This window comes from Typopeltis vanoorti, chromosome 25 (genome assembly GCF_054136105.1).
Source record: "Typopeltis vanoorti isolate ZY-2024b chromosome 25, IOZ_Tvanoo_1.0, whole genome shotgun sequence".
Lineage (NCBI taxonomy): Eukaryota > Metazoa > Arthropoda > Arachnida > Uropygi > Thelyphonidae > Typopeltis > Typopeltis vanoorti.
Window position 1 is genome coordinate 14,858,445 of NC_143573.1, and position 26,451 is coordinate 14,884,895.

The 26,451-nt window shown below is 35.6% G+C and overlaps 1 protein-coding gene across 1 annotated transcript in view; it reads left to right on the forward strand.

Moving 5' to 3' along the window:
- The window catches only part of JMJD6 (Bifunctional arginine demethylase and lysyl-hydroxylase PSR), a 216,982-nt gene that overhangs the window by 128,860 nt on the left and 61,671 nt on the right, over positions 1-26,451 (forward strand). Inside the window, exon 4 of the mRNA XM_090414372.1 lies at positions 7,081-7,277. Within this exon, the coding sequence (XP_090270498.1) occupies positions 7,081-7,277 (197 nt within the window). The remainder of the gene's footprint in view (positions 1-7,080; positions 7,278-26,451) is intronic.

A 26,451-nucleotide genomic window follows, 5' to 3' on the forward strand; every position in this document is an offset into this window, starting at 1 on the left:
ATTCAGACAATATTTTGAGAAATGTTTAGGAGAACATATTGAAGAACTCACAACTGAGGAGCCATCTCTGATTAAAGGACTAAAAAATAATAAAGCAGCCAGTAAAATACAGCAGAACATCTAAAAATAGAAGTTCTGCTGTATTTTACTTGGAGAAAATACCCTTAGAAACTGAGATTTATGAACTCATCAAGTTGATATGGCAAAAAAAGAAAAAAATTCCAGTCGATTGAAATACAGCCACACTGTGCCCTATTTTTTAAAAAGGAGACCATATGATAACTATTGTTATCACAGAGGTATCTCTCTCGGACACTTGCTACAAAATATTGTCTACGCTGATCTGGAAAAGAATTAACATATATGCTTTAAATGTTGTAGAAGAATATCACTGTAGCTTCTGCAAGGGAAGACGATGACATTTCAGATTTTCACTCTCCTAGAAAAGCATTATGAATTTAAAGAATTGTATCTAGTATTTGTGGACTATAAACAAGCATATGACAGTATACATTGAAATGCACCTGAGACTTTGTAATCACCACACCCTCTGTAAGGTACGTTTCCTCCAGGAACCTTCATGTTTTGAAATAAAATGTAGACTTTGCCAAGGAGATGTGTTCTCACCAACCCTATTCAATCTAGCATGGGAAAAAGTCATTAGAGACCTAAATGAACAATGAAGGATGGAAATAAATGAGAACAGTATATTATTGGCTTATGCTGATGAAATTGTTATCCTTGAAGATTCTTGTGGGGATGCTATACACACTTTTCTAATTTAATGAAGGTAGGTAAGCCTATGAATCTTGTAATAAATGAGAAAGACTAAATATATGTGCATTTTAAGGACCTATCAAGATTGATAGACTGATCTAACTTGGTTGTTGATAATTGCAAGTGAATAACTTTAAATATCTATGAGTCAACATTAACAGCTATAATGATAATGCATCAGGAGAAAACTAAGAAGGCCAGTCATGGATATCTTGCAATTTTACAACTCCTGAAGTGAAGAATATTATCAAGAAAATCCAAAGAAAAACTTTATTCAAGCTATCTATGATCAGTATTAATTTATGGAGATAATAGAAAACTTATCACATTTGAAAGAAAACTCCGAGAAAAAATTTTGGACCATCTTATGATCAAAATACTGTATGAAGGAAGACATGATGAGGAACTATGAAACTTGTTTCAAAGATCCAACATCCTATCATTTATAAGAAGCAAGAGAATTGAGTGGTTTGGTCATGTTTGGAGAGCAGATAACCAGTTAATCAAACAAGTACCTACAAATAAAATTGAAAAGAAAAGATTTACAGAAGACCCTGAAGACAATGGATGAATGTGGTAATGAGTAATTTAAGACAGTTGGATGAATACTTTATGCCCAATGTAACCTATGGCAGACTGATGGTGAAACCTAAAGTGAAGAATATTAGGCAGCATTAGACCTTAATGATGCATTAAGCTGAAGAAGAAGATATCCTATAAAAAAAAAAGCTGGATTACCACCAAGGTTATTTTAGGATGATTCGAAAATCCTGAAACCTGAGCACATGCACATTTTGTAGGCCTATCAGAAGATTGAAAAATTTTTCTTATTTTTGACAACTGTTCAGCTCACCTCAGAGTTGAACTCCAGTTAAATAAAATTAAACAAAGTTAAATAAAATCCTTTATACAGTCCATCAAACTGCACATTCCTCCAACCCCAACAATATGGAATATTATGTTCTGTGAAGGTCAAGTATCTCACATTTTCATAAAATGTTTGTTAGATGTAATGCTGGCAAGCCTGTAGAGGCATTTATTAAAGAATTAGACATGAAAGAAGTGCTTTCATTTCTTTTCTTGTTAGTGACTAGGGGAAGGTGCAAGCATCAACACTAAAGAAAAAATGTTAGCATAAATTGTGACTTGTCTTGATGTATTTTTATAGTAATGGCCACTCAGAGTGCTTTTGCCATATAAGCGTTTGTTAATAGGGATAAACCCATCCACTGTTAACTGCCAAGGTAATAATTGAACATGACTGAAGATACATTCGGTTTCGATCAGCACATGACTCAACCTTCGCGAACTTCTTCATAAATGCTCCATTCTCATCAATAGTGAATTAATTGATGGGGAAATAGCTTTAAATGAGGAGGAACTGGTACAATTCTCCTGATGAAAATGTTGGTAATGACTTCACAGACTATAATGATTATAGCCTGTGAAAGCTATAATGATATAATCACTTAAATCACATATAATTCATATTAAATATTTCAATTTCTAGGTACATGGTGCTTTAGAGACATGTGAAAAGTATAATTAGTGGGTCAAGGGTTTACCGATGAATTATTATTATGTGACTTTGGTTGGTCCAGAAAAACAGATCTTCCTGTCTGTCCATAGTAGGGCAACTTTCAGGAACAGTGAACTCTCTATACACACCATAAACTGAGAGAAGTAGTAGTTGGCCTTTAGGGGATTAGACAAGGACTGCCAGTTTCAAATGGGGCTTGAAAGCAGTGTACTATTTATTTATTATTTATTTTTTTTTATCTGATATACTCTGAACATGTGGAATGGAAATAACATTACTGTGATCCATTCAAAGAGATGGGTGAAAGATTAAGTTTTTTTGATTCTGTAGGAATTGTAGCCATTAGATAGGAAGGTGTAGCATATGAAGTTCAGATTTGAGCACCTCATAGAAACAAAGACTAATGGTTCTGCTGATTAGAGTTTTAATAATACCATAGTGTTGAGCCAAGGAAGGGGTGGTGGAATGATGGGAAGAGTTTTGAATATATCTGCCCATGAGTAGATTTTCAGTATGTCATAATAGAAAGGTTACTATTAGGGAGGCATCTTCCTTCTTTTACTATCTGTTCTGGTTGCTTCTCTTGGAAAAGCAGAATTTGCAATCAGATAAAGGTGCTGCAATGGTCTCCCCCTCACCACCTTGCCAGCTTTTTCATGAGAAAAGCATATTCTTGACTCAGCCTCTTCTAAGCCTTTTATCTAGCTAAGATACTTAGATGATGTGCACTTTAATTGGGCTTGACATATTAGACTCTTTCTGCCTTTACTTCAATAGTTAACATCTTGGAATCCATTTTACTATATAAAAAAGAAACCAACCTTTCTAGACACTGTAGTAACATGCCTCCCTAATGGTAACCTTTCTTTTACACTGAATTTAGAGAAAGATGTTGAAAGTTTATTTTTCACTTGGTTAGAATATAATAAATTTAGTTTAATCCTTTATCCAAGTGTGAGCAAACAAAGTTTGTGCCTGAAAGTATCTTCAGGACTGGGGTAAGATGGTGCAACACCAGGGCGACTCCTTGCAAAGGTGGAGCAATCTACCAACACTCCTATCTCAGTATATCTCATAATGCAAAACACATCTCCTTGCGGATATGTCTAATTCCGCAAGGAGATGTGTTCTTCTTCTAATGTTATGCATTAAGGGAAGGGCCACTACCCAGACTAGTTTCGACCTTTATTGAGGTCTCTTCAGTGGGAGCCAGGCCCAAGTGGAGATACCAGCCAGAAGCATTAGCAGGTCATCTCTGGCGCAAACTTTGTTTGCTCACACTTGGATAAAGGATTAAACTAAATTTATTATATTCTAACTAAGTGAAAAATAAACTTTCAGCATCTTTCTCTAAATCTAGAGTAATTTATTAAAAAAGGTGGCACACCATTTGGCAACTCCTATAGGTAGAGATGACCTGCTAATGCTTCTGGCTGGTATCTCCACTTGGGCCTGGCTCCCACTGAAGAGACCTCAACATTAGATTACATTAGACATATCCGCAAGGAGATGTGTTTTGCATTATGAGAGATACTGAGATAGGAGTGTTGGTAGCTTGCTCCACCTTTGCAAGGAGTTGCCCTGGTGTTGCACCACCTTACCCCAGTCCTGAAGATACTTTCAGATGCAAACTTTGTTTGCTCACACTTGGATAAAGGATTAAACTAAATTTATTATATTACTTTCTTTTACAGTATACAAAAACCTACTCACATGGGCAGCTATATTCACAAGCCTTCCCATCATTCCCTTGCTCAACAATATGGTATTATTAAACTCTAACCAATAGAACCATCAATCTTTATTCCAATGAGGCTTCTGCTATTGCACACCTTTGTATCTAATTATTACAATTTCAACAGAACAGAATATAATAGAATCCAAACTTAATCCTTCATCCAGTCTTCAACTTTCTCTTCAGAGAGGTTATAGTAATGCTATTACTACTCCCTGTGTCTAAGACACATCAGAAAAAAAGGTCAGAATATTAAAAAATACAATCTGTGCATTGTCTTCAAGTCCAACTTGATTTCTAAGGGCCAACTCCTTTCTCAGTTTCTTGTGTGTATAGAGTTTCTTGTTCCTGTAAGTTGGCCTACTGTGGACATACAATATACCTGTAAGATCAGCTACCATCCACTTATAAATATAAAAAATGTCTGTAAGCTGACTATGGTCAGTCAGATCTAGCAGACCATCGCTTGGACATTTTACATAGAATTAAATAGATAAATGCCAGTATGTTCCATTGCAGCAAGTTCAGAAAATAAACCTTTTTTCTTTAGAATCTGCAGTATCTCTTAAAAATAAAACTCATCTAAATAAATATGAATGTATTAAACTTTTCAAAATATGGAAAACATTAATTTTTAGGGATGCTATATTATAACCTAGCCATCCTACTCATTCGAATATAGTACACTTCCTAGTTAAGACTCTAGACTGATGTCTGCTAAGTTCACTTTGTGTTGTTTGTTTGTTTGTGTGTGCATGTTACAGTTTTATATTGTAGTGACTAAGATGACATCTTACGAGCATTAAGTAATTCTTTACCTATGTGTTTTCTCTTCCATTAATGTGTGTTCTAGTCTTTGTGTGGTATGGCCTTCCTTCACAGGGAAGGCCATACCACAATCCTTACTCAGAAGCACTCAATAAGGGTCATATCCATGATTTTTAAGTATATGCCACAATAATAAGGGATATTTGTTACCCTTTGATTGCCAAGAGTTGGGTTCGAATTCCATCTATGACATGGAATCTTTATAAGGACTTTGACTGAAAGTGAGTTAGCCATTCTAATATGAAAATAGTATGGTTATTTTCTTTCAGAAACTGAAAAAACAGGTTTCTGGGAGAAAATGGGAGAGTTTAATTCCACAAAATAGATAGACAGACTGCACTGATATCACTTCTGCCATAATTCCAAACAAACTAATCAAACTTTTTTTTTTCATTACCATTATTATTGTAATTCTGATTTCCTGCATATTTTTTTTTAAAAAAAGAAAAGTTTGCCATAAAAAATTAATCAAATCTTCCTCAAATAACAGTTTTTTTTGCTCATGCTATTCCCCTCCCCTCCCCCCCCCCCCCGCAGCATTTTATAATAAACACATCACATCTAAAGCTTCTTCGAATCCAAAATGCAGTATCAGCTTTCTCTCTAACATTACCTTGCTACCATACCCTTCACTCCTTTATAGCTTTCCCGAATCTCTATAATATAGTTTGTTCATGCCTTATGGCTTTTCTGCAGTTACTTCAATTGGTATTGTCAGATTGAATTGGCATCTGTCATGCTTCCACTGCCAATTAAATTTTATAAGCAAATTGCAATTTGTCAACTCCCATACACAATCACAAACACCCAACTTCAAGTTTGCTAAACTGACTTTTCTTCTTTCTCTTGAAGAGCCCTCCTTATTTAATATTCTCAAAGGATTGCAATCACTTTCGAAGAATATCATGAGGTCTCTGTCATTGACTTATAGCCTATGCATGGTACTAATATCATAAAGGATCCATAGCCTTTCTTATGAGATTAATATATAAAGTGAGTAATATCAATGAAATGTTCATTGATATTACTCACTTTATCATCCAGTAAGCTCACACCTCCCCAACATTTTTCAGCCTCAGGCACCTGTTTAATGAAAGAAACATTCTTAATTCTGGATTACTAACATGGATTTCATACTAATAACTAAACATTCTTGTGTTGATTTAATCTGCAAAGTATGTTGCTGTCATTCCAATATCCTCAGCAGTTACTTAGCTCTTCTCAGTGTGGATCTTTATTTTGTCATATTTGGTTTATGATGATGACACATAGACAGCCTTTCATAAAAATGATAATAAGGAATTATTATTATTATTTTTTGTAATGATTTCAGTTAATTCTTTCCCATTTCTTTGGACCATATTTTTGTTACTTCAATCTGTTCCCTTAATATATGTTGCAGTATACCTAAGCAAAAAAAAAAGTATGCAGTTAGTTTTCCAGTGTTTTCATTCTAAAATTTATGTTATTGCTCGATATTCATAGTAAAGCATATTTAATATATAATTTTTCAATAAGTAGAACTATGTAATAAATTTTACAAGTGGTTATTGATTCCTCACCCTGAAACCACATTTGTAATTCATGGTTAACATATCATTTATCTTTTTTTCAGAAAAGCAAACTACATGAATGCATATAATAAAATTGCTAAGTTATTTCAAACATTTAAATGGGGAGATGTCTCAAGATTTCATACTACTACTATGAAATTACATTTCCAGTAGTATTTCCATAAAATAATAATCAAATTCTAATTTACTATATATCATCCAACAGTGGGAAATCCATGAATATGTTATGGGCTAACTTAGCATCTTAGGCTGTTGTTTAGTTGAGATAATTAACTTTCTACTTACGACATAACATTTTGAACTTATTTATTAACAAATGCCTGAAAAGTTCTGGCCAAGATTCCATTACCATTATCACTCTAAAGACATTTTACTATTGCAATTATTCAAATTAAGTCTTTGGTTCCTTACAAATTTCCTATAATGAGAGTTGATTGTAGGTAACAAAATATTATATATCCAAAATAAATTAGAGCCTCTAAAAAAAACTTGAAGTGACAAGTTAGTAATAAGAAAGCAAATAAATCAGTATATGTATATATATAAAGTGCTTATATATATATGTGTGTGTATATATATATATATATATATATAATTGCATAGTTACATAGTTATTTTTAACATAGCATATACGTCGGAAAAAGTTATTAGATGATTATGAAGTTCCGATTTACTTTCGAGATGATTTATTTAAATATACTGGTGAAGAGAAACGACCACCCTATCGCTGGTTTGTTATGGGATCATCTCGTTCTGGAACAGGAATTCACATAGATCCTTTAGGTACAAGTGCTTGGAATGCTCTCATTCAAGGTCATAAAAGGTAAATTAGTTATATTCATACCTTACTATCCATACATATTTGGATAAGGTCTAATTACTTTTTTTGATTTGCCTTAACTTAATAAAATTGCTTGAGTCCTACTAAGTTCCTTTACAATTACCAGAAACAGATTCTCTCTGTTTCACTTCAAATTTTCAATTAAATGATACTTGATCAGTTTATTATTAATAAATTGCAGATTTTAAGTTATAGTTTTAATTCTTATAAGGGTTTATTTTTATCGGCAGTCTAATTTTATTTTAATGTTCATCAGAAAAAAAAAATGCTGAGCTGTCCTCTTGTAATTTACAGGAATGTAAGGGTATTAAAAAAATTATGCACTTTTTTCCCTGACATCTCTTTTATAGGATAGTGTTGTAAGTTATAATAAATGATAAGTAAGACATTTATAATCAAATAAAATATATTTTCTGGCATTGGCATTTATTTAAATAAGGATGCCAGCTGTAAAAGTTCATTAATGTTAATCGACAATTTATATTTGAGTGGCTAGTTTGACAACAATGTGAAAGTAATGTATTATGTATATGCTAAATATGTGGCTGAATTGTGTAAATGACTGTGTGGCATGAATATTAATCTACAGGTCTTCTCTTATTTCTTATATACTGAGGTTATGTATCAGTTAGAATTCAAGATGGTACTGTGTTCTATTATTATTATTATCTGAGACCTCCAGGTAGTCAAGGACTCATCAAGAGATGCTATAAATCATCCAAACCAGCTTTCAAAGCTGAGGGGGTAAAAAAAGAAAAAAAAAGGCTCTGCGAACAAACTTAACTTCCATCAATGCCCCATATTCTCTCTCCACCTTCCATATATTGAAACATTTCATCAGACAATATCCAATAGCACCATTCAGAAGTTTATAGACCTTTATCGTATCACCCTTCTTTCTCCTATTAACCAGAGTCTGTGATCCACATACTCGCAATCTGGCCTCATAATCTAAATCCGATAATACGGATATAATCTTTGTAACTCTTCTTTGCATCCTTTTTACACTTTCTTTATCACCTTGGAACCTGTGAGACGAAATCCTGCTGTGGGCATGAGTGTTTATGGTTGTCTTAAGGTGGGAGATGAATTTCATTGTCCGGTGTGAGGCCACTGCTCCGCTTATTGGAAGCCTAAAGTGGCTTGAAAAAGTTCCATGTTTGGTCTCTAGAGCAGGGTTTCTAGACTATCAAAAAAAAAAAATAATAATAATAAGGCAGATGATTATAATAGTCTTAGACGTCAACTTCGGGAAGTTTCATGGAGGCAGGAATTGGAAGGCCGGGATATCACTAGTGCGTGGGAAATTGTGAAAGAATATTTGTTATCAGCAATGGTAAGTTGTATACCACGAGTGAAGAAGAGGACACAATTTGGAGTAAAGTGGATGACAAACAATATTAAACAGGAATTGCATGCGAAAAAGAGGCTATGGAAGAGATATAAGGAGACAGGTGAAGAGATGCATGAGGAATATAAGACACAGGCCAGAAGAGTGACTAGTGTGGTAAGGAAAGCGAAACTGGAATATGAGAGATTGGCCCTAAGATCCAAAGAAAATCATAGGGAATTTTTTAGCTATGTGGCCAGTAGGAGGAGAAATGACTGTGGAAGAATGATATTGTGGGATAAAAATGGGAATAGAGTGACTGATGCAGAGGACATAGTGGAATTGTTCAATGAACACTTTATTGGAGTATTTCATCCTAGAGGAGTCAGTTTTAATGCTAGAGGGATAGGACTGGTTCGAGGTCTGGAGGTACAGGAGGAGAGTGTGTTTCAGATACTGAGTACTCTGGATGTCAGTAAAGCTGTGGGACTGGATGGTATTTCACCACGAGTTTTGAGAGAATGTGCTAGGGAATTGACAGTGCCTTTAACGTGGCTTTTCAATGAAAGTCTGGCTTTGGCAAAGGTGCCCAGGGAATGGAAGGAAGGTAAGATAGTGCCATTGCATAAGGGTGGTAACAGACTGGAAGTGTCTAATTATAGGCCAGTCTGTGTGTCATCAGTAGTTGTTAAGATCTTGGAGAAAGTAGTGAGGGACCGTATACAGCATTGGGCAGATGAGGGTAATGTTATCTGTGAGAATCGACATGGATTTGTGAAAGGACGCTGTTGTTTTAGCAATATGCTAGCCTTTTATAATAAAGTTTCAAGAACATTAGATGAGGGAAAGGCATATACTGCAATTTTCTTAGACTTGGCGAAGGCATTTGACAGGGTGCCACATGATAAGCTGATATTTAAGTTGCAGCACATGGGTCTGGATGTCAGATTGGTCAACTGGATTCAGGATTGGCTGTCTGATAGGTATCAGAGAGTTGTGTATGGTGGAGCAGAGCAGTTTCCAGGAGGCAGAGGGTTACAAGTGGGGTCCCACAGGGCTCAGTACTAGGACCTATATTGTTTAACCTTTATATCAATGACATAGCCAGTGGATTGCAGGGGGATATTCAGTTGTTTGCAGATGATGCGAAGCTGGGAAGGATTATTAGTAATAGTGCAGATGTGGTAGCCCTGCAAGAGGAGTTAAATAAGCTAGATAGATGGGCAAATGAATGAGGGTGTCAGTTTGATGCAGCAAAATGTAAGGTCTTGAGGTTTGGGAAACATCGATGGGATGCTGCATACTCTATGGGAGGAGTTATACTGGATGAAGTAGGGGAGACAAGAGATCTGGGGTTGATGATTGATAGAAACCTGAAGTTTAGGGGACATATTGCAAAGGTGGTGAAGGTAACACAGAGGATTGCTGCTATTATGAGAAGGACACTGACCTGCAGAGATAAGAGGGTTATCATTCCGTTGTATAAGTCTCTGATCAGACCACACTTGGACTATTGTTCTCAGATTTGGTCCCCAGGATTTGAAGGGGATAAATTAACTGTGGAAAGGATACAAAGACGGATGACAAAGATGGTTTCAGGACTGTACAAGGATAGTTATGAGGATCAGCTGAGAGAATGTGGACTGCAGAGTTTGGTGGATAGAAGGAAGAGAGGTGATATGATTGAGACTTTTAAACTGTTGAGAGGTGGTTACAGGGTTGACACTGGGGAGTTCTTTCGCTTGGTTGAACAGCGGGAAGGAGTGATGACAAGAGGCCATCCCTGGAAGTTACGAAAGGAAACTGTGAGCAAGAGGGTAAGGAGTGGTTTCTTTGTGTGGAGGGTGGTTGAGCCGTGGAATGCATTGCCTGATGGAGTGGTGGGAACGAGAACGGTCAGTGAGTTTAAAGAGTGGTATGATAGACTTTGTGTTTCTCAGGGGGGGACCTCCCCTTGATGAGTCTTGACAGACTTTATGTCTTAGGAAGGACCTCCCTCGATGAGTCTTTTGACTCCTTGGAGGCTTGAATAATAATAATAATAATAATAATAATGCAATATATATACACACACACACACACACACACACAGTGCCGTATTTAGGTATAGGCCAGGGCCTAGAGTGGTAAATTTTGAGGTGTGGCGGAAATTTCCAGGTTCTCATTTTTTAGTTATAACATGTTCCTTATATGCCGCATCTACTCATAAGTAGAGAAATATTTTTCTTTTTCTCATTGTAAGTTTAGTCTGCAAGCATATTGGCATGTAATCAGATTCTGCATAACTATACAGACCGAGACACATGCACGGAAAGCTACTGTATTGTTGTTGGTAACTTGACACAAAGGCACTAGGGATTAGTGAATTTGATCCCTTTCTTGCTGAGCACATTGCTAAAATCGGTAAAAAAAAAAAAAAAAAAGGAAAAAGTTTCGTTTCCTATCTTTCCTTTGCCTCGCATGAGGAATTTATTAAAAATAACGGGCAAGAAAGTAATCACATTTATTGTGGAAGAACTTAAAATAGCGTAGTACTATTCCATAAGTGTTGACTCAACACTAGACTTGTCTCATGTTGATCAGCTGTCCTTCATTGTACGATATGTGAAAAAACATGGAACTTCTGTGGAGCGTTTCTTACGTTTCATTCCTAACATAAGTCACAAATCTGAAGAGTTACAAGAGGCAGTATTGACTTCACTAAACAAGCGTGGAATTGATGTAGCAAATATGATAATGCTAGTAATATGTCAGGCAAGTACACAGGACTGCAAGCAAGAATTCTTGAAATAAATCCAATGGCAGAATTCATACCGTGTGCTGGATATTCTCTGTCTCAAATTGGTACTTGCGCTGCCGAATCCTGTCCATACTCTTCTGCATTTTTTGATGTCCATCAGAAACTGTACGTATTTTTCACATCTTCAACACATCTGTGGAGTGTTCTAAGAAAGCACCCGGAAACTTTTGCTAAAGTAGCCTTCCTCGATGAGTCCCTGACTCCCTGGAGGCCTCTCTTAATAATATTTGATGTCTTGACAGTATGTAGGTCCATGTGCATAATCAGACCTTTCTCTTTGTAGCATTATCCCCTCTGAGAAGTTTTTTTGCTAACATGTATTTAGCTTAATATCCACCTATATAAACAGCTCCCTTATTTTCCTCAACATGGGAATTTGACGGTTTGGAAGATCTTTCCTTTATGGAAAAAATTAATAAAGTTGATTTTGCTACATTATTAAATTTGTTACATTTTAACTTCATATAATTATTTTGGCTACGTTTTGTTTATTCCTGTCATGATATCATCTCAGGGTCTTATACTGGAGGAAGTAGGGGAGTCAAGAGATCTGGGATTGATGATTGATAGAAACCTGAAATTTAGGGGACATATTGCAAAGGTGGTGAAGGTAGCACAGAGGATTGCTGCAATAATGAGAAGGAGACACTGACCTACAGAGATAAAACAGTTATCATTCCGTTGTATAAGACCCTGATCAGACCACACTTGGACTATTGTTCTCAGATTTGGTCCCCAGGATTTGAAGGGGATAAATTAACTGTGGAAAGGGTACAAAGTCGGATAACAAAGATGGTTTCAGGACTGTACAATGATAGTTATGAGGATCGGCTGAGGGAATGTGGACTGCAGAGTTTGGTGGATAGAAGAAGGAGAGGTGATATGATTGAGACTTTTAAACTGTTGAGAGGTGGTTACAGGGTTGACACTGGGGAGTTCTTTTGCTTGGTTGAACAGTGGGAAGGAGTGATGACAAGAGGCCTTCCCTGGATGTTACGAAAGGAAACTGTGAGCAAGAGGGTGAGGAGTGGTTTCTTTGCATGGAGGGTAGTTGAACCATGGAATTCATTGCCTGATGGAGTGGTGAGAGAGAGAAAATGGTCAATGAGTTCAAGGAGTGGTATGATAGACTTTGTGTTTCTTGGGGGGGACCCCCTTGATGAGTCTTGATAGACTTTGGTTTTCTTAGGAAGGACCTCCCACAGTGAGTCTTTTAACTCCATTGAGGCCTGAATAATAATAATAATAATGATATCATCTCTAAAATTAAAGCAGGCTGTATAGAGGCTCCTTTTATAACAGGAGGACTTCATTGTATAAAGTTTTATAATTTAAGGTGTTTCTCATGTGCAAAGATGAAAGTAGAACTACAGTTGACCCTTGAACACTGTGGGGTTTAGGGTGCCGACCCCTGTACAGTCAAAAAATTCACATATAACTTTTGATTTCCCAAAATCTTAACTACTAATAGCCTACTGTTGATCAGAAACCTTATCGATAATGTAAAGTCAATTAACACATATTTTGTATGTTATGTATTATATATGGTATTCTTAAAATAAAGTAAGCCAGAGTAAAGAAAATTTTATTAAGAAAATCATAAGGAAGAGAAAAAATATATATATGCAGTATTGTAGTGTATTTATCGATATCATAAGTTTACTCATCTGTTTGCAATATGAATCGCCTATCTGTCAGTACTTACATCAGTATTTTCTTATATGATACAAAAGACTAGATGTCATATGTATTACTAACACTAGACATCAAAAATGAAAAGATAATGTGAAAAAGAAATTCATATCTATTTATAGGTATAACGATTCATGTATTGATAACAAAGCAGCAGCAATATGATTTTATGCCTTTATTGTGGTAGCCTAGTGTAATCGATATGATTGCTTCATGGTAGCCTAGACTATACATGAATGAATGAATCATTATAAAAATTTTATTTATTAAATGTAACTAATTAATTTTATGCAGTTATGATTTAATACTGCATCTTTGTTTATTTACATTTCTCTCCCCTGCGATTGGTGCCATGACACAGTCTGTAAGTGTCAGTGCATGCATAAGTTGATAAATTTTAACTTTTTTATAATAGATTTGTGTATATTTTATGATAGTAAATGATAAAATAGACTACCATGTACATATAATTTATGCATTCATGACATACTTTTTCTTAATTTTTTTGATATTTCTAGGTAATGCTCTTCTAAGTTTTTTTATTCAAATTGTCACAAATGTCCAAAAAATTTTCCAACATATTTATTGAAAAAAAATCCACATATAAGTGGACTCATGAATTGAAAACCATGTTGTGCAAGGGTCAACTGTATTAGTTTATAGAAGAAAGTAGTGAAAGAGTTGATTGTTTTGGCAAAAACAATGATTTGAAAGGGCAGAACTATACAATGAGAGAGGATATGAAAGAGTTGTTCAAAGAAGTGAAAATGAAGAGTAAGAAAGTAAAGATTATGAATCTACTGCCTCAGTGTGATAGGACAAAGTTGAGAAGGGTCATTATTGGTAACGAGTCAATGAGAAGATTGTGCAGGAGGAATGGTGTGCAGTTTACAGATGTATGGTGTGAATTTGATGGATGAAAGGCCTTATATATGCCCAATAGCCTACATTCGAATGGTTTTGGAGTTAGATATTTGGAGAAAGTGTTGTTTAGTGAGAGTTTGGAAGTGCTAAGCCAGGGAAACTAGAAATTTTTTTGGGGGAGATGCAATCAATCATATGTCTTGCCACTCCTGGGATAAATGAGTGTGAGTATAAAATAATTATGCATTGCTAAATGTGATTTCAGAGGTCTCAGATTTCAATGGGTTGATAATGACATTACACAGTGGTAATTGCTGGTCCATGGGGATGATGCATTTCAAGAACTATCAGAAATAAGGGTGAGGAGTTTTTAGTATTGGTCAGCTTGACTTGGCCAAAATTTATGGCTATCAGGGAGAGCAGGGTCTCCAGAAATACAATTGAAATCTAGCAACAAAAAAATTTTACTCACCCAAGGTATCTGTCTACTTTATATAAATATTTCTATAGTTATATTAAAAACAAAAACAAAAACTAAATGTTATGATCAATGACAAAACAAAGTAACACATTATTTATTTCTTGCTACACATTACACATAATTATACATGAAATGTATAATTATGCATAATGTGTTTAATTGCTTCCCTTACTTTTAATGTGGGTTTAAGATGTATGCCACAACATACCTCATTTACATAATGTCTTCATATATTGCCTCTAGTTTGTCTTTTCTTGGTTGCAAAGTGCCACTTAACAAGTTACTTGTTTGGAACAAAATCTTGCAGTGAAGCATAATTCATATGTATATTATTAGTAAGACATGCATGGTGGAGGATTCATTGATCTCTACTTCCCTTTTATTAGATTCATTTGACTAAAACCTCATTCACACAGTGATGTATGAATATGCAATTAATGATGCTATAATGGATAATTTCAGTCAGTTTTGAGAGAAATGAAAACATTTCCTTATTATTCATTGTTCTTTCAAAAAGGTCTTGCATGTTTAATTGCTCCTCTAAAGCTCTGTACCACTCTTTCACCAAATTTGTTATTATTTCTCATTATCATCAAAATAAAATATGAATTGAAATTTACGAGAAAGTGGATTCTTCTTGCAAAGCAGTATAGCTTTATTTTCTTTAAAAAGCCTTTGATATTGCAGCATCATCCCCTTTTCCATTGCCTATTTCTTTCAAATGCATTACCAGTGCAGAATAGTTGTTAACAAGTGCAGTCAGTGATCTCACTCTATTAGACACCCATTTTGCTTGAAGGTGGGTACTTGAATTTCAGATTTTTTGTTTGTAACATGGCTACTGCTTTTCCTAGTTCTTTGTCTTTCTGGTGAATTCTAATAAAAGGTATATACTCTTTTACTTTTCTTTCAGTGTCAGAAACAAGGGAATATCTAATAGAATTTAAAACAGCCAGATTCAAATTATGTGCAATATAGTGTATTGACATAAGATATAGCATGTCTCTTTAGTTTTGCAACTAGTCCATTTTTTTTTTTTCTAGCAGATTTCCTGCTCCATCTGTTCCAGTGCCTACTAATTCCCAATTACCAGCCTTCCATGGCAAGAATAACTTATTCATTTCACTCTCTAATATATCAAAGTTCATGGTAGCTGTTTAGTTTTAAAAAGGAATTATGGAAACAAATGCCTTTTTCATTTTCTGATTTTTTTATCTGTTTATCTCATGTAAAGAACAAGTTCCTCCTCATTTGAAATATCTGTAGAAGCATCTAAATAAAGACTCACTCTACTCGAGTCTTTGATTTTCTTAACTAATTCTTCCTGGTATTTAGGCTTATGTTGATTCTTCAGCATTATGTTCTTTAAGGAAATTAATAAAGTAGACCAGATGATAACTAAAAAATATTTAAGTATTACTTGCTATATTTTGCTGAAGTTAAATCCGCATCTTCAGTGATTAATACTCTGGTATTAAACACGTACTTGCAGGCACTTCAGTAACAAAGATGGAACAGGAAAGATACAGAATGAACTAAAGTCCTATAATTATGCAACCTATTGGCTTCAGTTGGGTGTTCTTGACTTGGCTTTCTGTCTGCTGATGAGGATTTCCCATATGAGAGGTAGTTTGATACAACCATATTTGTTAAGGTTGGGATAGTCAGTAAGAGCTTCAGCAGATTCGAGGAAAAGTCTCTCAAATTTAAATCTACTTTGGTGCAGTAAGGTGTATTTTTTTCCAGCAGATCCTGTGCTGGGTATCCAGGACATGGTATGAACGGTTGCAGCTGCAGGCTACCTGGTACACTCTGGATAAATCCAGAGGTTGTAACTGGTTTTTGGGATGCAGATAAGGTTTGCTAGCTTTTTATGCTTTTTTAAGATCTTGGCCATCTTATCTGCAATGCCATGAATATAGGAGATGGTGATGGATTTGCTGTAATCTTAAAATCTAGATCCAGGTCTTAAAAAAAAAAGCACAATCTTGTGACCACTTATAAACTACACAAAAAAGCTAGCAACCCTTATCTGCTCTCCCAAAGACCAGTTACAACCTCTGGAGTATACCAGGTACCCTGTAGTTGCAACCATTCATATATGGACAAACAGTTAGGACAACCAACATCAGTGTATTGCATCACCAGGATTAATAGGCCATGTCCTGGATACCCAGCACAGGATCTGCTGGAAAAAAGCCACCTCACTCCACTGAAGCAAATTTAAATTCGAGAGGATTTTCCTCGAATCTGCTGTAGTTCTTACCGCTATCAACTCAACAGATTAGCCTTCCTCAAATGATGTAGGGATAACAAAGTTATTCCTAATTGAAACACTATATTGGGGTTTTTATATTGCCAGACTTTTTTCATTAACGTGAGACATATTCAGTGGATAATAACTGTTGCACGGTCATTTTGAATCATATTTTGGGTTCATCTTCCATCACTATGGCATCTATGAGCAAAAAGCATAAATCAAGTGATTCTTGTCAGGTTTTTAATGAAAAGTGGACAAATTTGTACTTTTATGTGCAGATCGACGATAAGCCAGTATGTTTAATTTGTCATGAGTCAGTGTCAGTATCAAAAGAATACAATATAAAACGACACTATGAGACAAAGCATGCGTCCAATTTCGATCGCCTTCAAGGGTGGCTTCTTGTGGACAAAGTGAACCGTCTCCAAATTGATTTAAAATGCCAGCAGGGTATGTTTAAAAAGCAGAGGGAAGAGAGCGATACGTGCATCAAAGTAAGTTATGAAATCAAAAGCCTTCTTGGATGGGAGTTTGTGAAAGAGTGCCAAATAATAAGGAAGTGTTTAAAAAACTGAGTTTGTCTGGGATAACTGTAGCACGACATGTCGAAGAACTTGCCAATGACATTGAAGGAACTTTAAAAAAACGGTCATCCGAATTTACGTCATATTCACTTGCTTTAGATGAGAGCACAGATGTGAAGGATACAGCACAACTGGCTATCTTTGTCCGTGGCATTGATCAACAATTCACTGTGACAGAACGAACTGTTAGTACTTGTACTTATGAAGGGAATGATGAAAGGCACTGATATCTTGAAGCTGCCAAGAAAACGCTCCAGCGTTTCGACCTCAGCTTAACCAACCTGGAGGGTGTGGTAACTGATGGTGCCTCTGCTATGGTGGGAAAGAATGAAGGGTTTGTTGCACTGCTACAAAAAGAACCAGAACTAGAAGAGAAAGATTTTGTCCATTACCACTGTTTAATCCACCAGGAGAATTTGTGCACGAAAACTATTGGATTTGAGAATGTCATGAACATTATTGTGATTGTCGTCAACATTATTAGGGCAAGAGGATTGAATCATAGTCAATTCCAAGAGTTTTTGACCCAAGAGTGCGAAGCGGATCACGACGATGTGGTTTATTATAGTGATGTGCGTTGGTTGAGCAAAGGGAAAGTTCTTAAAAGAGTCTTTGACTTAAGGAGCGAAATACAGCAGTACATGCAAACCAAGGGGAAGCCGATTGCAAAATTCAACAATCCGAAGTGGATGACAGACTTTGCCTTTGTGACCAACATCTCGTTGCTTTTGTGGCCAAGCTCAAACTTTGGGAGGCGCAACTCACAAAAAAAGACTTAACTCATTTTCAGCTTCTTGCTGAGTCCAACTGTTTGTCAAATGATGAATATGCTACAAAATTAGCCGTGTTGCAAAGTGAGTTCGAAGAGAGATTTAATGATTTTCATATCCAACAGTCTTGTTTAGATTTATTTTCAATGCCATTGAAAATAAATCATGCTTGCATTTTACAAAGACTACATTTCTGAGGATGCATTCCCTAATCTTCACCAGCACACTTTGAAGATGTGCACTTTGTTAGGAAGCACATACTTGTATGTGAGCAGTTCTTCTCCAGAGTGATTCATGTGAAGTCCAAGACAAGAACTCACGTTACAGACCAATACTCGGTGCATATCGACTTCCAACATTGATGCCAACATTGACAAGCTGGTCAAGGAAAAGCATTGCCAAGTTTCCCATTAACATTGTAAAAAAGGAATGTTTTCTTCATTAAAATAACTTTTTTTAAGTATTGATTTACTTATCATGAACCCGACTCATACCTATGCTCTTAAAGCTGAGTTTGTTTATTTTTATAGGATTTTATGTAAAGTGTCAAATGCACAGCGTTCCTTGTGAATCTGGAAACCATCTTACAATTCTAAATACCGCAGTATAGCTTAGTGGCCAGCGGGCTTCATTGAAATTTTTCATGAGGCCTGCACTGTCTGAAAGGTTGAAAATCCCTGCCCTAGATACTAGACAACCAAATGGATCTCTGACCTTAATAGTGTACAGAAAACCTACACACACACACACACACACACACACACACACACACACACACACACACACACACACACACAGGTAAATACATCCATCAACAGTCACATACAATTTGGAACAATAAAACCCTTAGTCCACTGCACAAAATTAATTTCCTCAGATAACATTGAACTCACCCACATAAAAACACCTTTTTGGCCAATTGATACACCTCCCGCCAAATAAGAATTTTAACACCATACATCCCTTCTAAACATAGATTACAGTAAATTCATCACCATTCCCTCCATATGTAGTCTTAGATAGGTAGCAAGATTTAAAAAATTGTAATCTTTTGGCCATTTATAAACTTAACAAGAAGCTATGAACCCTTATCCATTCACCATAGCCCACTTACAACATCTAGATTTACTTAGAGTGTATCACGTACCCTGTAGCTGCAACCATTTATCGTTCATACTATGGACAAACAGGTAGGATTAGCAGACCATGTTCTGGATACCTCGCACAGGATCAGTTTGAAAAAAGCCACCTTACTCCACTGAAGCAAACTTAAATTCAAGAGGCCTTTCCTTAAATCTTTTGCAGCTATTACCAACTATCCCAACTTGAATGAGGAATTTTCATTAAAATTATTTCATTCAAGATTTAACAAGAATAAAATAACAACTAAGAGATACTTATACTATAGTAAGGAAACAAATTGTAAAAAGGGAGCATAAATGAATAACTTTAACGTGAAGTACAAAGGAAAAATGAATTTTGTTGGTCTAAATGGAAATTCCGTTTTGTAAGTTGTAGCGATCAAAATGTATTCTATATGAAATGTATATCCAGTGTAAACAAAAGTCCAAGTGCTAACCACCCAGTTTGGCATAATTGCCTGAGGCGAAAGCTTACGTGGAAGGCGAATTGAGCTTGCGTTTCCCGAAATGAGCGCTCCTCGAGGAGAAGAGTTATGACGAAACAGCTTAAGGGCACAAGGGAAAGTGCAGTGTGAAGATTTCTGCAGCGGAAAAGAGGGCGCAACAAAGATAGAATAAATGAGGATTCGCTTGAGCTTCAAGCTCTCTGGAGTTTTGTTCCTGTTCTCACTTGGACCTGAGGTTGCTGGCCAAGAGAAGAAAGTGCTACGATGTCTGACGGTGAGCTCTTCCCCGTGAATGCTTGATGAGTACTGGATGGGCAGTACGTGAGATGTTGGCTTCCACTGTTTCGGGCCGTCGATTCCTACCAGAATGAGACAGCAGAAAGTTATTTCCCAAAGGCAGGAACGCTGACCATAGCGACCCGCAAAGGATTGAGACGAACGCTAGCATTGCTAAGTGCAGAGAAAGGCCTTATCAGATGAACAACATGACCTCTACATGGACGCAAACTAATGGAAGTGCAGAGTCTTATCCAACAAAAGACGACGGACCAGGCGGAGATGGTAACCAGATACAGTGATGGTAACGTACAGAACTTTCTTACTTATTTTCCAATAGTATTAGAAGGAAAGGCGAATCAGTTTCTAGTGGAAAGGAAATTATGGACAAATACTTAGGGAACTTTGAATGAATAATATGCTTAGCAATTGGTTAGTGTTTTCATTAGACTGGTTGTCTGAAAACTTATGCTCATGTTTGTGACCAAATTAATGTGAGGGGCTAGAATTGTAGATAGAACCTGATATAAAATTTTGTATTGTGAATGTTATGTATATTGTTTATTAACTTAGAGGCTAGTTGTTGATTATTTATTAGAATGTTCATTTGTATTCGCCAGTTTGATTTAGTGTTTAATTGATTAAAATTTTGTGTGTATTTGAATCTAATTGTAAGTACCCTAAGATCCTAATAAACACGCTTTGTTATGTAAACCTGCGTGTTGCCTGAGCAGGAGACTAATTTACCACTCATAAAATCTGAACCTATGCGAGGGGAATAAGAAAGGGGAATTTAGAACATTAGAGTCATGACTGCAAGCAAAAATTCTACAGATGCTGTAGAACTTTGGTAAGATAAAATATGCATTAAAATTCTGGGACGGTCTCTCTGAACAAGGATTCATCTGTCCTAGGACCTGACTGGCGCAGCTTTAAAAAACAAAATTTGTCAGTGTCTGAAAAGGAGATGGCCCCAGAAAGAAGGTCTAGGGAATTCACTCTAAGTTGGTGGCTAATTTTCACTTTTATAGGGAAATTACAAAAGGGTGATTCGGAGTTTAAAGTTAGAAAATTCTGGAAAGGAAAGATCACAGTATAGGGAAGGAAATTACATTAAGGAAAGCATAAAGATGTTTTTTTAGAGAAAACAATGTTGTAACACAACCTTTATCCATTCACCAGAGCCTACTTACAACATCTAGATTTACTTGGAATGTACCACATACTCTGTAGCTGCAACCGTTTATCATTCATACTATGGATAAACAGGTTCTGGATACCTCGCACAGGATAAGTTTGAAAAAAGCCACCTTACTCCACCGAAGCAAACTTAAATTCAAGAGGCCTTTCCTTGAATCTTTTGCAGCTGCTACCAACTATTCCAACCTCAACAAATTTGGTTGTATTAAATTGCCTTTCATATGAGAAACTCATTGGCAAACAGTCAGCCCAACAGCCAAGAACACCCAACCAAAGCCAATAGGTGTGTGTAATTATAGGACTTCAGTTCATCCTGCATCTATCCTGTTCCATCTTTATTACTGAAGTGTGCCTGCATGTGTTAAATACCAGTGTATTAATCTATGAAGATGCTTATTTAACTTTAGCAAAATATGGAAGTAATGATTAAATATTTTTAGTTATCTACTCTATGTTGTCCATTTCCTTAAATAACACCATGCTTAACTGATTCTTGTTTAATGAAATCAGCAATAACTGACACAAATTCTGTATATTTCATGTCATTCTGGTACTACTCTATTAGACCTGTATTTAAGAGGTTTTCTGGGTGATTTTTGGCAAAGTGTATGTCACAGCATTTTTTGTGAGAATTGGATGCCCCATGTAACCTAGATGTGTCTACTTTGAAAAGTTCTTGAAAACCTCTGTAGCCATCTAGAGTTCCTGTTATTAGCCCCAGGATATATTTTTTTTTACAGATATCACAAAATGCAACTTTATCTTTGTAAAGATAAAGTTGCTCAAAGAATAACACATGAATTCTTTGAGCTATTTATTGTTGATGACACAACTGAACAACTCTTTTATTTAGTGTTTTTAATACATTGTGGTCCCTGCAATTTGCCTTCAGTTTTGCATCATTTCACAAAACTTAAAAGTGTTGTTTCTTGTTTATTGTTCATATTGAAGGGTGAATTTATATAACTAGTCCATAAACAATAATTTAATATGAAAGACAAACAGTAAAATTCACGAAAGCAACAAGACAATAATAGGAACTCTAGTAGCACTCACTTTTCACGATGTACCCATTCACACGATCCGGTCTTTGACTTGTCTTTGCAAAATAATTACATTTTTTAAATAATAGTGTTAAAAGCCTTGTTATTAGGTAAAATGTTCGAGTATTTAATTATGCTAAGTTAATTCATGTTATTAATTGTGAAAATAAGCTTAGGATAATTCTAATATATTAGAATTGTGCACCTAGATATACTGTAGTACTTAATTAAATTGTGCCAGTTTTTACTTTTGTGTTTATAATTACAGGCTCATTTTGTTAATGAAATTACATAGTGAGAAAAGTACATTTTATTTTATTTTTTAAATAATGCATTGTCTATAACATGTCGTGCATACTGGATAATATTGAAGGTTAATATTGAACTAAATTAATGCATTGATTTGATTATAAAATTTATTTATTGGAAATCATAACTATAATTTAATTTAAATGAATTCACGATATGAAAAACATACTCGCTTTGCTTGAAGTATTTAAGATTTACTGTTTTCAAGTGAGGTGCTGTAAAGACAATGTGTCATGGCAGCTCATTTTTACTGTTCCATGACTGAAATAAAAACCTGAAGTATGATACATAAGGAGCATGCATGGAGAGAGAACATGATATGATACAGTGGCTAAATAAGGGGATTTTTGGAACCCTATAGTAGATATTATGAAGTCTTTCATATAGAAAGAAAAAATGTTTAACACTTACTAATTGTTATGTTATGGCAATACAAACAGAGTAGCAGTTAGGGGAAGTATGGCAGATTGAGATTTTAATGACTGTTCCTTTTATTAATCAAATAAAGATGCCATCTCCTGCTTATTTTAATAAATTCATTGACAGCTGCCCATGATCAAATACTTGACAATTAATGAGATGATGTTTTAAAGTGAAAAAAAAAAGTGTAAATTGCAAGGAATAATAATATCTTTTGAAAGTAATTAGAAAGACTAAAAATTCACTTGCCAGTGGCAAGTGGGTGAGTTGAGTTCCGGAGCCCTGGTTACAGGGATAAAGAATGTAAAGGGTTCCCTCTATCCTCCCTAAAAATACAAGGGATAAGAGGTGTGGGGTATTGCTAATAATAGCTTAAGAACTACGACTAATAAAATTATAAAATAAAGGGTATTTTAAGGCTTTGAAAGTAGTTCATTTGAGACTGTCTGGTGTAAGATAGAGGTCAATAGGACAAAATATATTGCAGGTTGCTGCTATAGACCAGGATATCCACAGGAAGATGTAGATGCCATGCATAAGCAGATTAATGCACAATGAGTAAAAGCCAAACAGTTATTATGGAGACTTCAACAATGGACATAGATTGAATAGAGGAAAGGAGTCATGGCAAGATGAAAGCAGAATTTATACAGTTGCTAAGGGATAATTATCTGAAACAACATATTACAAAGGAGACAAGGGGTTTGAGAGTGCTGGGTATGATAATAGAATCAGAAGATATATCCATAACCAGGTAGACACTGTGTCGAGTCTAGGAGAGTTACCATGCCGTTATGTTCTGGGAAGTTGCTAAACGTAGAATTCTCTGTCAAGAAAGGGTTTATGTTCTTATTAATATTATAACGGTGTCTCCATGGAGTCAGACGACTCATTACCATTATTTGCAAAATACTTATCATACTTCTCCTTAAATTTACAGACCAAGCATTCACAACCACCTGTGGAAATGCTTTCCACACATTCATCACCCTCCAAGCAAAAATTCTATTCCTATAACATCCTTGTTAACCACATTCGTACACAATTTTCAGGGATGATCCCTTATTCTCTCTCTTCCTGCACTGTACAGAAAAAAGTCAACAGTATCTATCCTGTAAAACCCTTTAATAACTTATATGTTTCTATCATATCTCCTCTCTTATACCTATCAGCTAGTTTTTGGAGCCCACAGACCTTCAATCTTTCTTCATAGGAAACGCTCCACAAAACTACAACAATCTTTGTCACTTGCTTCTGGATCCTCTCCACCATTTCGTCAATAAGGAATCTAGTGAGAAGATTTGTGTGCAGCACCTCAGATGTAGCCTTTATTAACACTTTGAGTCCTATCGATGTAAATATACATTGATCACGCATGAACTCAAAATCCCATCTACATCACTAAATTAAAAATTGAAATAATAATATATGCCTGTGATTCATTATCAGACTATACTGTAGTTAAATTTGAACCTTTATCTTCATTATACATGAGGATCGCTGACTTTTATCAATGAAAAAGGGAATTTATATTAGTATATTGTAATGCCTCCCCATCAGCTGCATCACGTACGATCGCATGTGTTCATGTTTATATTACATCGTGTCGTCATAACTCTGGCTGCTCCAATCTAAACAATATAAGAAATTTACGACTCTCTTCTTGTGACCTGAGAGACCAGTTTGAATTTCTGTGTCACCATGGATAGACTAGGACCCAGTGGTGCCCAAAAGCAGGGGTGTAAAACAGTTCTTGAGTGAATGCAAATTGGAACAAATGCTTGAGGAAATACTCCATAACGAAGGATCTGAATTAAATGATTGGGCAGACAGTGATCCGGAACAAGAGGAAGTAGATCTCCCCACAAATGTGAGGAGGTATGCTTCCGAGGAGATCATCATAATAATAACATACAAATTTTATTTATAATTTTCATTATTTATGTAACATTTAAGCAACATTTTGACTGAATTTGTTAAATTTTGTACTAAAGAAGTAAATATAAATAGAAACTAATAAAAAATTAACTTTTTTTTTCCTTCGAAAATCTTTTTTTTTTTTTGCAACCCATTTCTGGAGCCCATACCACATGTATAACTAAAATTTTTGTTGTAATTAATTGTCAAAGATGATAACTAAAAGACAAAAAAATAATTATTTGGATATTCCATAGAAATGCTGCACTGCGATTTTTTAAATAGAGCTAAAAATTGTCAGGACACAGGGTTTTTTAAGTCCCAGTAGGTCTAGGACTCAAAGTGTTAATGCCTTATAAAAAATGAACAATAATTTCCCTAATCCTGCTTGTCAGTGTGTTCGTTTGACAACCATGTAATTTGATGTGCTGTTTTGGCCACCTTTGCAATATACCCCTCTAAACTTAAGTTCTCTGTGTACAATAACCCCTAAGTCCCTTGCCTCATCAACTTCTTGCAGTTCATTTCCATTAATATACAGTATGTTTTAAAAGGGTGTATACAATTTTGCAGGAGAAAGAGAATAACTCAGAAGACATACAAAAGCTGAGCGAGTGTCATAATGTAGTGAAACACATCAATTTATGGTTGCGTAACTTTAATTACCAAATGACAACACTGACATGGTACATTCCACCATGTTGAAAATGGCAACTTTCGATGGTGCAGAGTGAGCACGTTATGTGTTTTGGTTTGAGAAAATGAAGTCTGCAACATAAGTTCAGAGGAATTTCTGCACACAATACAGCAAAGAACCTCTTAGTAGGTGCATGAGATCTCCATCTGGTTGACTTTCCTGGGCTTCTCTGGAAACTTTCCCAGATGTCTTCCACAACAGCATCGGCAGCATGCAGCCTTTCTGTTGACCTTGGATGATGCACAGAACAACCTGTTTCCACAAAATTCTTGTGCCACATGTAGATTAATGGGAAATTAATCTACATGTGGCACAAGTAGAAGTTGGGAAATTAATGTAGATTAATTTCCCAACTTCTTCCACGTGCATCGGCAGCACGTGGAAGAAGTTGGGAAAGTTTCCAGAGAAGCCCTGAAAAATCAACCAGATGGAGGTCTCATCAAATTGGAATTCTACATGTGATTGTGTAGCATTTTATGACAGGATCTACTTTTAAGGCCTTACAAATTTACCCTCATGCAATATTTGAAGGAAGACTAAGAAGGTGGGCCAGGTTTTTTCTGTAAAGAAATGATCAGTAAGATAGAACAAAATGAGGATTCTTTGGATATGATTGTTTTCAGTTTTCATATAATTTTCAATGGCACTGATGTGTAATAGAAAGCAAACCATATATTATATTATATGGTTTGCTTTCATCAAAAGTTTAACTGCCACAGACCTAGGATATAGCATGCATGATACCATATGATAGTCTGTTTTTTTTCCCCGTTTTTCTACGTTTTTGAGTGCTAAATTGTTTCTCTGAATACGAGTGTACTTCAGTGGTTGTTTTTTGGAAGTTAGTTGCGATGTAATATATTTTGGTTACTGTTGGAATCGAATGCATAATGGTGGAAGACAAAACGAAGCTAAGTTTTCATTA